The sequence below is a fragment of the Xiphias gladius genome, chromosome 10 (assembly GCF_016859285.1).
Source record: "Xiphias gladius isolate SHS-SW01 ecotype Sanya breed wild chromosome 10, ASM1685928v1, whole genome shotgun sequence".
Taxonomy (NCBI): domain Eukaryota; kingdom Metazoa; phylum Chordata; class Actinopteri; order Istiophoriformes; family Xiphiidae; genus Xiphias; species Xiphias gladius.
Genome location: NC_053409.1, coordinates 23,247,203 through 23,262,521, shown reverse-complemented (window position 1 = coordinate 23,262,521; position 15,319 = coordinate 23,247,203). Strand labels below are relative to the sequence as shown.

Sequence of the window (15,319 nt, the reverse complement as noted above, 5' to 3'; positions counted from 1 at the left end):
AACAAAAACTAGGATTAAACCCTGCAGAGACAGACAGAGAGAGACAGGGAGAGACCACCAGAGGCAGCACTGAGCGCACTGCTGCTGAGAACGACTCCGGCCAGTCAGCGAAGAAGAAATCCTGCGCCAACTTTGCTTTTACTTTACTTTGTCTTGTCTTTACTTCAACGGGAAAGACCTTTGTCTTTCAGGAGAAATCTTTTTTTTTTACCTCCCTGATATAACTTCTTTTCCACCTTAAAAGTTGCTGGAAGAAGAAGATTTTCTAAGTAACCGGCAAGGCCGTATTATCGTTCCTCTTGTTTGAACGCTTGAGTGACGGAAACTTTCCAGGTGCTTCGTGCGGCACCGGATTTTCACAGTAAAAGTTCCTTTGTGTTTGTAGCTGACAATGAGGTTTTGGCCTACATTTATTCTAGTGCTTCAAAAGTGTGTAAGTGAAAACTAGGATTGTGTTGTATGTAGTTCATTTATGTTTAATCCAATAATACTAATTCGTTTATTTGATCCTTATACAAATATGGCATCTCGTTTGTATGATGTGAACCAAAGCTGGAAAATGTAATTATCAGCTATATTTGTTTATTAATCTTACTTTTTTTTATTTAGATATTTTAACACAAAGTAATGCATTTCTATTTTCCCCGTCACAAAAAACGAATGTGTTGCAACTCAGGGAACTAGCCTTTTTTTGTTCGCTGTTTTTCGAGAGATTTGCACTTACGAAAAACACAAACTTGGGGTAGTGTTCCCCAGTAACGTTAGCTCTCCTCACACGTTGTCATTTATTAAAACATAAAAAAACTCGCATGTGTCATAATAAACCCCTGGTATCACACATAGACCCTGAAAGCACAAACTAAAAACCCAGGGAACAGGTAGCTGATGGGAACAAGCTTTTGTGTTTACTGTGAAGATGATACGCTGGACCTGACCAGGACAGGAAAATGAATATTACAACACCGTGAGCAGTAGACCCCAAATATAAAGGTGTAAAGGTAGAAGTACTGTATCTAAGTACAAATTTGAGGTACATGTACTTTACTTGAGTGGAAATATTGTACTTTTTACCCCACTACAATTATTTAACAGCTTTATTTACTATACAAATTAACATTTTTACATACAAAAAATACGAAGAGTTTATAAAATATGAAGCTTTGCAATAAATTAAACTGCCCAACAGTAAATACAAGTGCAACTGAAACAATTGGTTGAATAGCTGTTTGACAGAAAATCAACTGGCAGCAGTTGAAGTAGTTTTCATGCAAAAACGGGAAACATTTCATGGTTCCGGCTTCTCAGATGTGAGTATCTGCGGCTTTTCCTTTTAAAGATTTTCATAATTTTCACTTACTTTTTAATCATTTGAAGTTGGGGCAATTGGTTGGGGGGAAAAAAAGCTAAGCTTTGCGAGGATGTCACTTTTGGCTCCGAGTAGCTGGGACTGGCATTTCTCGTTATTTTCATAATTTTTACAAACCAATCAAATCAGTCAATTAATCAAGGGAACGATGTGCAATCTGCTGATTAATCCATAATGAAACAATCATTAGTTGCAGCCTTATACAAAATGGTTAAAAGTTACCCCCACCTCAACCAACTACAACACTAAGATCTTGCTTTTACATGAATTAATGTAAATGAGTGATAATAATCTGATGATATACTACATAGAACTATAACAGTTCCCGGGGCCATTTTTCGGCTTTGAGTATTTTCCTAAGGTTTTCCTAATTTTTCCTAATTTATGTTTAAAGTGTATTATGTAACGCCGATGACAATAGCAGTTCTGACCCCGCTTAACTCCAAGATTAGACCGTGTCATTTGGGTTTGACATTGGACTTTAATTAAAAATCTTAACCTAATCATCTGCTTTATTGTATGAATAGTAAAAGTTCCCTCCAGACTGCACCTTGTAAAAATGTTATTAGAATTTTTTTTTTTTTTCTTTTTTTTCCATATTGCTGCGGAGAAAACCATTGTGATGTTGGAATAATTAACTAAGTGAGCTTCAGGCCGGACGACCGTGAAAGCGACAGTCAAACCTGACTTTTAAAGGAACAGTTCGATTTCATTTTCCATCCACCGTGCTGGCGTGAATGATGTCGGCAAGCTCAAATCAGGCTGTCTGCAGCTAGAGAGAGTCGATACCACAACTCCGATCCAATGTGCTGATGCAATACTATTTTTTTCCCTTTTAACATAAACTAAACTAGGCATTCGTATGAACACGTGAGCTCCATATGTCAGTGCTTTACATATACATAACTATGGAAATGATTGGTGACCAAGTTTCATGATTTCCAGCTGTGCTGTGTTGCCGTCCAAAAGAAGTTTCCCACAATCCAGCATAGTTTCCAACTTCTTCCTCCCTTTAGACATCTCTGTGACGACGTCTTCAACGCTGTTTCGCGCCCGGAAACAGTCACGTTCACTCGAGCTCAACCCTTTTTCCTTCGGCGTCAAAGAGCTCCACGGCGCTACTGCAATGATAGCGACACCTGCTCTCACGTGCCTGCTAATGTGTCACCTCTTATCATGTGACATGTGGGGAGTTTTTTTTTTTTTTTTTTAGTATCCTTGTGAGCGTTTGTATCAAATCGCATGGTACATCTGCCGGTAGTCTGTAATGTACCCATTCATTTTCCGGATCCGGTGTTTTTGGCAGCACCAGACTGATACTGGTGCTCCTCGAGGGCAGTTGGTAGAAAATTGGATTTGTTTTGATAATATCACCAACAGCTTGTGCGGCCGTACCCCCAGTGAGCGTTTTCTTGCCTCATCATCACCTTTTTTTTTTTTTTTTTTTTTGACTCTTTGTCTTCCTGGCAAGGGAAAAAAAAAAAAGTCAGAAAAACTCATTCCTTTTCTTGTCTTTTTTTACCTGAAGATTGTCAATTTTACAGCCAGCTCCTGCTCCCTGAGCTTCGCAGCGGATGTCGCTTCTTGTTCTTCCACGACTGACTTCACTCCATGTCTTTTAAAGAGCACGGAGACTGATAAAGGCCAAAAACAACAGAAATGTATAACGACAAGGTAAACCGACATACCACAAAAAACACTATGATAACAGACTGTGTGCTTTGTTGAGGCCGGCTCCACAGTCATGGTCTTGTGTGTATGTATAATGGTATTTTTACCTTGAATTTAATGTGGTAGAAGAGGCCCCAATGGACAGAAATATGATTGAGTTTAACGCTGAGTGACCCAGCGGGTTGAGTTTCACCAGGCATATTCTCATTCGTCGCAAACTAATGAAAATGCTTGCTTCTCTCCGTCCCATCTAGTTCGTTTTAAAAGGTCCGATTGTACATTTTTTTCTGACCACGTCTGTCACTAAGTATATTGACTAATACTGTAAACAGTAGATGGAAAAATAACCATTTGTTTCCCTATTTGCACGTGTTATCATGTAAACAAACCTTTAACAGCATAGGAACACGAATAACTTCAGTTCTAAATTCATAACACTTAAGGTTTCTTCTAAATGTTTATAGTTGCTTTGGCCTCTGTGCTGCTGAGACTTGATGAATCTTCAACTGATGGAGAGAAGAATTTGGGGACCTAAAAATGTCACAGGTCAGGAAAGGTTAAGAAACCCTGTTACAGATGTTTCGAGCCCCACACCACCACTTAGATTCAGAGGTCATACTGTACTGACATTCCTGTTAGTGGTCAGGTGTTATTCTTTTATAAGGAAGAGGCAGGAGCAGCAGGAGCAGCAGGAGCAGCAGGAGCAGCAGGTCATACTGTACTGACATTCCTGTTAGTGGTCAGGTGTTATTCTTTTATAAGGAAGAGGCAGGAGCAGGAGCAGGAGCAGGAGCAGCAGCAGCAGCAGCAGCAGCAGCCAAGGACCCAACAGATACAGTATGTGGGACAGCAGGAGGTCTGTCCCACATACCCGATGACCCAAAACATGGAGACTTGCACCAATTGCAGCGGCCATATGCAAAGCGCAGGGGGCACACAGGCAGCTGGAGTCTCACTTTGTAAAAGGATGACTGCCCGAGCCTCCTTTTTTTTTTTTCCACCCCTCAAAACAAGCAATGTGGATGAGACGATGAAGCGTTTCTTCAGATACGTCAGGTACTTTTTTTGATCATTTTTTTATCAGTGGACAGATGTTATTGTCTTCCACCTTTAGCCGTATTTTCCAGCTGCGGTGTGCTTCATCTCATCTGCCTCACAAATGTGCCCTTGCACCACAGCCTTAAGGTATACAGTAGGCTAGAAGAAACACAGATTTGCTCTAGGTTTGTTTACACCAGGGGTCTCATTTATTAAAGTTTTCTGATGCTCAAAGTTGTGCTTTGTTAGGTTTCGATGTCAGAATCAACCTCTCGGTCGTCTTTACGTGCAGGAAGTGTCACCTCACGTCTGGGATTCTGCCGGAACGGGGGGACAGGTCCCCCTCGCGCCGCCGGGAGACGCCCGCCGACTGATAAATCACAGTGGCCAAATTAAAACGGGGGCGACGGAGCTGGGCTGGTGACACAGCCGCGATAAGAGACAGACGCTTTGTGAAAACCAGAGGTATCACTCAGACGCTCTCTTATCGCCAGTAAACCACGTCACGGCAGTTTTGTGGACTCTGTCGTCTGAAAGTTTAAAGGGTTAGTTCACTCAAATCACACAAAAAAAAACCAAAAACAAAAACATTTTCTCGCTTACATCTCGTGGCACTGTATTTAGCCATGCAGAGATTTGATTTTATGTGCCCAAGCTCAGAGATATCTGCCTTTTAGTCTTCTGCTGCCACCCCACAAAAACGCAACAAGGAGAAGTCTTTCCGCCAGCAAGGTCCCAGCTACTCTGGTTAGTCCCCAGACCTTAGCCTGGACAGTTTTTGTGGGGACTCTCTCTTCTCTCTTTCCAGACAAGTTTTTGTCGCCAGTCCACTCCTTACTTGAGACTACGTTTAACAGTGCTCACTGGTGAAACCCACTGGTAGACACAGTATGGAGCAGCCAAATCCTAGCATACGATCACGTGTTGCTGCCATAGCACAAATATTACCGTTACAGTCACATAATGACCTGCGACTGGAACCAGTGGCAACTCTTAGGAAGTTATCGTAATCTCCAGGCTAGGTTTGCTCCAGCAATAGATTTTTGTTATACGTTACAGAATACCATATGTAATGTATTAAAGCTGCGCTAATCGATACTTTCATATTAACGCTGGGTCAAAAGTCTAAAGGACACTTAGTCATGAAACCACAGAGAGTCGGCCAAAAAGAGTTCATACGTTTTTAGTTTAGAAAATGGGTTAATGGCGCGTCTAATTACATGTTCTGTGCGTCGGAAATTATACCAAGCAATTGCAGGAAAACAGTATCTGGGAGTGGGAGTTAGACGGGAGATAAAAGTGCTTTTGTGACTGCATCGGACTGAACTATAACCAGAAACTCAAAGCAAAATGATCATGTGATTCAACATAAGATTAGGCCTTGGTTGCAGCTGGGCACATGATTCTGTGAAAGCATTTACAAGCCTCACTGGAAACTGCTGTATGAACACGACACACACCCCAGAGAGTAAAATCGTGAGAATGTAGTCCAAAAGAAAATGGCTTTTTAATGTTGTGAGCAGTACAAATAGAATTTCATTCGCTTCCTTTGTGTTTGGACGGTGACAGCAATCTCCGAAAGAGATATCTCAAAACCTGGGCAAACACAACTAAACTGTCTGCATGTATACAGTGCATTCAAAACGTATTCACAGCCCTTCATTTCTTTTTTTTTTCACATTTTGTTATGTTGTAGCTCAGAGACAAGATCGACTCGTTACATCCTGTCTCCTTCCGATATTTATTCTGGTATTTTTAACCCCCTTCTCCGGATCCGTTCCTCCACACGGTCCTGTCTCTGAGCTCTGCAGGCAGTTCCTTCAGACTCGCGGCTCGGTTTTGGCTCTGATACGCCTTTCCAAATCACGTCCAATCAATTGAATTTACCACAGTTGGACTCCAATCAAGGTGCAGGAGCCTCTCAAAGATGATTGAGAGAAAGGGGAGGCACCTGAGCTAAATTTCGATTGACAAAGCAAAAACTTCTAAGAATATGATTTCACTTTGTCATTAGGGGGTACTGAGTGTAGGCTGATGAGGGGAAAAATGAATTTAACACGATTTTAGCATAAGGCTGCAACAACAAAAACAAAAAAAAACAGTGGAAAAAGTGAAGGGGTCTGAATACTTTCTGAATGCAAGGTACATACCACTAGAGGTTAGGTGGAAAATGGCGTGTAGTGACCCGGCTCTTTAAGACAGCCATTTGTGTTGTATGTTTAACATTGTAAACCCTGGTTTTCCTTCCCGGAGGACTTGGCAGGCAAAATCCAACAACTCTTGTGCTGTTATGACAATATGACGAGCTCATAGTGTGTTAGCTTTGTTAGGTCCAGCGTGAACTAGAATGTGTCCTTTTCATCAGGTCTCCTTGTAGCTTGGGGCAACACATTTTATTTTCTCTGTCTTAAAATCACTATATGTTGTGTCATTTAACAATGCTGTTAGAAAAAAAAACAAACACTAAAAATGGGGTTTTCTTCAGATAACTGAATGGCAGTGTTGAAGATGACACACTCCTCGCTCAGAGCCTTTCGCTCCTAACCAACCTCAGTCTCTCACCGTACGCTTTTAAAACTTTTCATCGACATGTCTGCGCCACAAAGCGGAGCCGTGCTTTCTACAGTACATATTGTAAATCCTTCGACGGCCCACTTTGGGGGAAGAGCCCGAGCCGGTAGAGCGCCAACACGGCTCCCCACCTTCCTCCCGCTATGGCAAAGCATGATTGGTCACAAGCTCGTCGAGAGACGTCTGTCTTCTCGGCGGCAGAGTCCACGTACATTTAAAAAATAGAAACTTGTCTCCATGTCTCGTCACTTCAACAAAACCCAAATCATTTTTTTCGTTTCACATTTCTGAAGAGGAACGACCCAAACATTTGTCAGGCCTCCACACTTAAAGCTTAATGAATGACTATATGAAGGTCCCCTTCCGAAGTGAGGTATCCACCATTTGCAAAAAAGTTACATCTACTCAAATGAAATGATCGATAGCATTAAAATTAAAAAAAAAAAAAAATCACAATACTTCAAAGGCTCAGAAGTAATTTAGGTCCTTGTTTGACGAAATAAAACACATTTACAGGAGATCTTAGTATCTTAGTAATCTTTGAAAGTTAAATTTCATTTATATTTTATATATATATATATATATATATATATATATATATATATTTTTTATTTGGAAATGAACTCTTCAAACCTGCAACCTAAAACACGACGACAAACAGTCAGGATTTCATTGTGATTTGACTCAATAGTAACGTGTTTCCATCTAACATTTTGGGTAATAAAATCATGTCTAAAATTAAAAAATGTGGCATGGAAATAAAGAGCAAAGCTAAAGAAGCAGAGTGCTGCATGTGGAAGGACATACACACATCCACCTTGAATCTCATGTAACACTTCATCACAGTTCATCTGAGAGAAAAATTCAGAACATTTAATATTTTTCTTTTACATCAAGGACAGAAAAATAGTTTTTTTTTGGGTTTTTCAATTTTTCTTTTTATAGTTTTCCTGCACTGCATCTTCAGTGTCTCTGGACTGTACACCTTCTGAACCCACTGGCCCTTTTCACCGTAGCTTGGACGTTATTTTTCGGATGAGCAAAGTCTGCGTGTGTATCGTTTGTAACTGTTTGTATTTGGGCAGGCGTGAAGCAGAAAATGAGGTGTGTACTTCCTGGTTTCCCCCCCCCCATGTGGTGCGGCAGCAGCAGCACCCTCTCCAGTGGACTTCTTCAGGGCTCGGGCTGCACAGAACAACACATCTGCTCTGAGTCATGATTCACAAAAAGAGATTAAGTGTGATTTTTTTTTTTTTTTTGTGACAGAGAGGGAGAGGGGGGCGGGGCAGGACAGAGTCGACCCTTTCCCCCACCGTCATTTGACACATAGAAATGGCTCTTTCCCTCTCACTCCCACCCTCCCTCCCCCCCCAGGTCTGGAGTTTTGTCCGTGGAGGCCAGGTGAGCAAGGCCTCTTAGTTGGTGAGCAGCAGCACGGTGGGCAGCAGCCAGCCGAGGCCTAAAAGCAGTGACAGGCGGACGGGCGCGGCTCCGCTGTCCGACAGGCCTGGAGACGGGAGAGTGGAGTCTCCCTCCTCGCCCCACAATCTCTCGTTCTCGTTCACCTAAATGAAAACAAACGCGGCGAGATTAGTCATCTGCCTCCAGATTCGACATCTTTTCAGCACAAGCAGTGAAAAAAAAAAAAAAAAACAACTGATAGGGGAGGAGAAATTTTATGAGCAACTATGTGGGTATAATGGCAAAATTTTCCACATCCACAGTTGAAAAATAAGATGAGTGAAGGCAAGGACATTGCCACTTATCAGCCAGACGCAATTTCACAGCCAGAGATGGGGTTTTTTTTGCAGCAAACATATTCAGAATAAACTCTTCAATCAGTCAAGCTCCATCTTTAGATTATTTTTCCCATTTCCTTTTGGTTTCTTTGCCCCTCCACTCTTCCAGTTTCTGTCTCTTGGTTTTACAGACGTTTGTGACATTAGACTGTGAAAGAACCAAGTTATTGACAACGTATGTATATATACGTGTGTGTGTGTGTGTGTGTGTGTGTGTGTGTGTGTGTATGTGAGTAAAAAATGTGTGAATGCATACATTTATATATATGTATATGTATATATGTGTACGTATATGTGAGTATATGTATACATGTGTCCACACGTATATACATACACACACCATAATGCTGTTGTTTAATGTATGTTTACGATTAGAAGAACTTATTGTCATGTTTGTTTTTACATTGACCTTAATTTGTTTGCATACTGGAAAGTGTTTGTGTCATCCTGTGGGTAGCAGATTTCCCGAGGCGAGAGCCTGTAGTCTCTGTACGTATGAACCTCGCCTTGTTAACGAAGTGACTACGAGTGATGGACAGTGTGTGGGATTCTTCGTTTTTGATTCTACCCACCTGTCGCTAAGATCCTTTGCTGGGCAGGAACTTTTTTGAAATGTACGACCCAATAGAAAAAGAAAACATTCATTTCAACACAGGAAAGAGGTAAATGTAAGTTTAAGCTATTAACTTGCTTTGAGACTCCCTAATTAGCTTCTCAGTTGCCTTTTTTACACATATTAATCCTCACATTGTACTATGGGAGATTTGAGTTGTGCTCCCTGCCAGACAACGGTTAACTGCAAACTGTAGTAACTGTGAAACAAAACTAATGTGTGCGGGTACGTTAAGTTAAAACTGATCTGGGTGTTTTTAAGAACATGTGAGAACGGAAAACCTCGAGCCTTAACATTGTTAGAAAGGTTAGCCCGTCTTCCCTGTCCACATACTTGCTGCCGTGGACAAGCCAGAGCTGATAGAAATGCACGGTAACATCTCCAGTGTCAGTGTAATGTTTGTTGATTTACCAGAGACTGTTATTTAATTGCGGCAGGATGTTGGTTGAAGAGTCGTATGTCTGATGATATGAGCCTGAGGCAGCTGTCCGGAGCTAATTCGCTGTCTTAATGAACCCCTTGACTGGTGTTGCCTCGGTGACACTCTATCTGATCCCGAGTTGCTGCCCGGCCATCAGGTGAAATGATGTCAATGTTTGACCAAGTGTCACTTTTCTGTTTACGTTATCTCTGGACCACAGCGTTGACACTAACGCAGTCGGAGGATGATACAGTGTGTTGAAACGATTGTGCGTGGGATGAGGCGTTCAGACGACCTGAGGCAAGAATGTGTAATTTGGGTTTTTGGCCCTTCAGCTTCCTCTCTGGAAATGAGTAAGTGGCCTAGTTATACATTTAGCTTGTGAAGTTTATTTATATCTGTTGGCAGATTGTCAATTACATCGACAACATCATTTTCTGGGTTCCCATTAGGAACCAAATGCATAGAACAAATGTCCTCAGCCTGAAGTGAAGTTTATTATTTATAAATTTCCCCTCATTATTATAATCTGAAAAACCGTGTGTAATGCAAAACAGGCTGTCCACATTAAAATGTATGTTCAACTGTTGTTTACTTTACTTCTTCATTGTATGGGCTACGCTGATGATGTTTACAGAGCCTGTTTATACTGTCGATGAAGCGGTTATGAGTACGCGGCGGTTGTTTTTACATGTTCGCACCGAAAGCTGTGTGACGAAAACTAAACCATCCTGAAGACCTCAAAGACCTCGGACACGACTCCCATTCTGCTGTTTTCTGCACCGGCTGCTGACAGTTTGGCGAAGTCAGTAACGACAGAAACTTTCATAATGACTCCAGTATTTCATAACATCCGCACAGATACTTTTATTCGCTTTACTTTTTGATGGCATGTTTAGATATGTAATTCTATACGGTATGCTGCGTGTTTTAGGTGAGAAGTCTCTGTTTACATTTGTAATCATGGTGCAAATAACATTTATATGGAACCATGGCATCCAAAGGTCGGCGAGCCATACTCATTCTGTCTATTCCCATCCAGTAAAATCTAATAATACGTTTGTTTACATTCTGTTTTACTGAACGTTTCAGTTGTCTCAACTCTTTTACTCTCATTATGCTGTGTGTTTTATGCTCTAGTGCGGAATCCTTTTACTGCAGGACGGACTTAATGACCCCACCGGGATCAATAAAGTTACATCCAGTCTCAAAGCTTCAGAGCTTCATTCATTCATTCAAACATCCTTACATGATAAACACTCAATAGGTTAGTCTTTAGTGTGCAGCAGTTCCCGGTGGGCGTATTGACTGTAGCAGCCAATACGGGCTTGTCACAGTGTGTACTGTGAGGCTGCACATAAACAAAGAGAAATTACGGTGCAAACAGTTTTTACCCTTGTTTACCTTATTTTGACTCATATTTCTCGTGAAAAAATTACCCCTTTGAAAAATGTACCGTCTTGTTTTTCTGATCGGGTGAGTTTGCTGTTAACTATCTTGCCTCGGTACAAACAGTGTATTGAGCTCAACTTTTTCATCACCAAACTTGAGGTACCGTTGCCAAAAACTACGGTTTTTATTGAGAGTTTGTGTACCAAAGGATTATCGGCTAATAAGGTATAGTTGGGAGATTTTGATTTAAATCATAAATCACACTTTAGCAGAGGAAACTGACATTTAGGAAACATGGGGATCATTGTGTTTTTGCCCTGACAGACGGGGCCTGTCATCTTAGCAGCAAGGGAAGGCATAGCAAAATGTAGTTCTCACTGAAATCCAGCAATGTGGCGCTAATTCCTTGATGGCTTCTCCTTGAACTGCTGTGGCTTGTATTGTTATTTTGGACAATGTGGAAACTGTACATGATTTAAATCTAAGCTATCTAGAGTTTGAAGACTCAAATAAGATACAAGACGCAAGGTAGCAAACAGATACAGCTTGAGTTCTCTTCATCTCAACTTAAGTGTGACTGACTTTGTAGCTGGCACGGTCTGAATTATGCAGATTCTGTAAATCCCCGCCCGTCTGCCACCCTCAGCAGGTTAAAACAAACACCCCCAGTTATCTGCAGCCATACGATCCAGTCCTGAGTGACTCGGTCGCCATTAGTGCCTCCCTGTTTAAAAAAAGGTAGCACATCAACATTTTCAGTCTTCCATCTTGTCTCACCTGAGTAGGTATCTGCGCTCGCAGAATGTTCTGCTCTGTTTCCATGGAGACGCCCGGGGCGGTGGTTGCCAAGAACGGGCTCTGGCTGTCCGTTGCCGGACTGGGCATCCCGGGCTGGCTGGCGCCCGTTTTCACATCAGATCCGTTCCCGAAGGCCAGGATGGCATTTTCTAGAACACAAGAGCAGCAGAGAGGCTGTTTTTAAACCGACACGACTGGCAGCTTAATAGACCACATCACTGCTGTGCTGAATGGGGAAACTTGGCTCATTTCCACATCAGCCCTCACCTCTAGTTTGCTTTTTCCTTTGTGTTCCCTGCATGACAGTTTTAATGTGATTGGTCTCGTTTAAAATTATGCACTGGGGTACCGTCATTAAGATGTGGACATGGCATGGGAGGGAAACTCAACCTTTCATAGAGAGCCATCAGGTGGGTGAGTGACTGTATTCTCTTTAGTCTGAATCAGTCATTTCAAACTGCATTTGGCAAGATTTTTGCATAAAAATCCACTTGTCTGATCAGCCATGACCACTAAGTGGCACTGAAGCAGACAGGATTTGATTATTTACAAAGATGAAAATTCAACTATGTATACTTTTCTGCACAGAGGAAGGGTTGGGTCGGAAAATACTAACTGTCCCTGACACAGAGGTGAATGCTCCTTCCACAGAGATCAGATTTCTGGACAACGGAAGTTCAGATTTTTCACATTTATACATGTTGATGCTTTTCTGGGCTGCCAGTTTGAGAAACTGGCTAGAAATGTGTAAAATATGCTACTCATATGACTGGGGAATATGTCTAGATGTGTTATTCCCGAGGCAAAAAAAAAAAAAATACCGTAGGCTGCAATTTTGAACACTCCTGTCTGCCATTACATCAGAGAGAAAGGAGTGTTGTGTGAGCAGGAATTCCCTTTTGTGTGTGTTAAATCTAAATTTAAGATGGAAAACCCTGTTTTTTGGGTTTTTTTTTGGCCAAATAGTGCCTGAGTTGGTGGCAGAATGAATTTCTGTTTTTAATTACAGAAATCTCAGAGGTGAGAGCTGCTGCAAGTCAGATATAATACATAATACCAGCCCACTAAATGGCAAATTTGAATAACAAAAGGAGAACTCTGGTCATACTATAAAATAATGAATGATGAACCTCATTAATTTTTTTTTTTTTTTTAATCCTTTCCTGGTCAGCAGGCTCGTTGACTGGCTGTGAGGTAGCATTAAAAATATAGAGGTGAAAATTTCCCAGACACTGGCTCAGTTTGACTCGCGTCTGATCTTCCTGCGGGTTTTCATCACTGAGGCTGCATTCAAAAGTCAGCCTCCGTTCACCGTGCTGGACGTATAGAAGATGCTGTAGGGAACTCTATGTAAATAAGCACTGCCGTTGTACGTTGTCAGAAAATATGCAGCATTGTAGGAGGATGTCTTAAAGCTATGAATTACATGAACCCTCATGATCTCTCGCACACCATTATTACATTGGTATGGCGAGACAGAAGAGTGGTGGCAATGAGAAAGCATAAATTGTCCGTTGTATTATAGTATTATAAATGAGAGAAAAATAATAGTGGCTGTGAGATAAAGTTAATAATATGTAAGTATAGCAGTATGTGAGAAGGAGAGTATACAATACAGCAGGTGTTTGGCTTCCGATAAAGCGTATATCTTATCTTTGTGCTGCTCGTCCAAGTAAGTTTTCAAGGGCAGTGTCTTCTTGGCCTCATTCTGGTGCGAAAAGCCATAATGGACCTGGTACAGCTACCTGTGGCCGGAGGGCGGAAAACCGCAGCTGCAGCTATGGTGAGGGCTGTAGTCCCCCCCCCCCCGAAGAGTTGCAAAGTGGGATTAGCTATTTCAAGTCCCATTGATTTCTCCCATAAACAATGTTATATGAGTCACAGTTGGTGCCCTTCTATGGCTTGGATCAGCGCAAAACTCCAGCAAATGCTGGAGAAAATATCGGGTTCTTCTGATAAATATGATTTGATATCTGAATTTGCCACTGCTCTGACTGGCCCCCTCTGCGTGGCTTCTTCTCCATGGCAACGCAGGCCGAGGCTCGTGGGAACCGTAGGATTTTGCGCCTTCCACCGGACAATGACGGACAAAACGTGATTTCTCAGAAACAGAGTTGAAAATAATCAATATGATTGTCACATTATCAAGGAGGGTCCTGCCTTTCTACGTTAAGGGACATTGAGAATATCATTTAAATAAAAGACTGAAACGGGAATACAGAATGGGAAAACCACTTCCAGAATCAGCGGCCCCCAGGTGCGACAACTGGCCCTTTGCACAACAGACTTGGACGAGCCACAGTAAGGTGAGATTTATGCTTTTACGGAAGAGTTCTCAAACAGCAATATCTTGGTCTAACAAGGGTGAAGGCTTAAAGAATGAGTACTAACTGGTTAGTTTGATGACCTTTCCCACCTCCAATAAATAGCAGTGCACAGCCACTTCCCCAAACATTTCTACTGGAAGAATCCTGGACTATCTCCCACCCGGTAGAGTGATGGCGTATGTGAGAGAGTATGATTGTGGATGCAAGGAGGTATTACTGGTGTGGGTGTGTGGGGAAAGTATAATGGTGTACATACGGTATGACACTAGGGTGTCTGAGAGCAAGTGGTATTCAGATCGCATACCGGTGAGCCTGTGGGAACGGAGTCATTGTTTTGTGCAGTTAATTACAAAGCCTTTTGCTAAATTATGTACAGCGATCAATACTGTGTGTGTGTGTGTGTGTGTGTGTGTTGATATCATTGCAAGAAAATGTTATTTAAACCACAGATTGCAAATTTTTTTCCTCTTGTTTCTGGGCTTAAATTTACGGTATGTTGCATTTAAATCACCTGCACTATTTGAAAACTTTTGAGCCCCTGCTTAGTATTCTTTAATGAGGCATAATAACAACATTCAATTCTGAACAACCTCGTTAAACCTTCACAGTTCTGGCGGAAAGTGAACCCTTGGATTTAAAAATGTATTACCCCTTTTGGCAGCAATGCCCTCAAAAGGGAGTCTTCCGATACCTGTGGATCAGACCTGCGCAACGTTCGGGAGGAATGTTGGACCGTTCTTCCCCACAGAGCTGCTTCAGCTCAGCCATATTCTTAGGATGTCTGTTGTGAACTGAAGGTCCTTCTTAGCTTGTTCTTTTTTAATTCATGCCTTGTACAAGTTCTTAGAATCTAGATGAAAGTTATATGCACGGTGCTTAATTTTATGCACGACGACTGATTTCAAAGTAAGGTCAAAATTATATGAATTAAAATGTAGGATTTTCATATTTTCAGTGCTTTCATCCACTCTGTAAAAACCAAGGACATACACTCTGAGACCCTCTCAACCTGGCAGGATTCTTTCTTTTGTACGTCACGGGCAGTGGAGCGCTGACGCACACAAACCACCAACAATCTGCTGAAAGTCCTCTCCTGCAGTATTAGAAGTGAGAAGTGGAAATTAATCATTCCATGCAGTGCTAATAATTAATCAAAACACATGTTGGAAAAGAGTGAGTGCACTAGAGGGTAGACTTTTACAAAACAAACTTAATGTAAAACTTTTTCCATTAAGGGCACATGTGCTGTGACTTACAAAACAAGGTTATGAAAGATCGGGAAGGTAGTCGCTGATTGGATCCACCACGAAGGCTCACTGATTA

General features: G+C 41.7%; 1 protein-coding gene across 1 annotated transcript in view; it reads right to left on the bottom strand.

Annotated features, from left to right (window-relative positions):
- Positions 1 to 8,061: 8,061 nt before the first annotated feature.
- Positions 8,062 to 15,319, bottom strand: part of gfra4a (GDNF family receptor alpha 4a) — a 125,089-nt gene continuing 117,831 nt past the window's right edge. The window contains exons 7-8 of the mRNA XM_040137820.1: positions 11,649 to 11,818; positions 8,062 to 8,211 (exon numbers count right to left, since the gene is read on the bottom strand). Coding sequence (XP_039993754.1) covers positions 8,062 to 8,211; positions 11,649 to 11,818 — 320 coding nt within the window. The remainder of the gene's footprint in view (positions 8,212 to 11,648; positions 11,819 to 15,319) is intronic.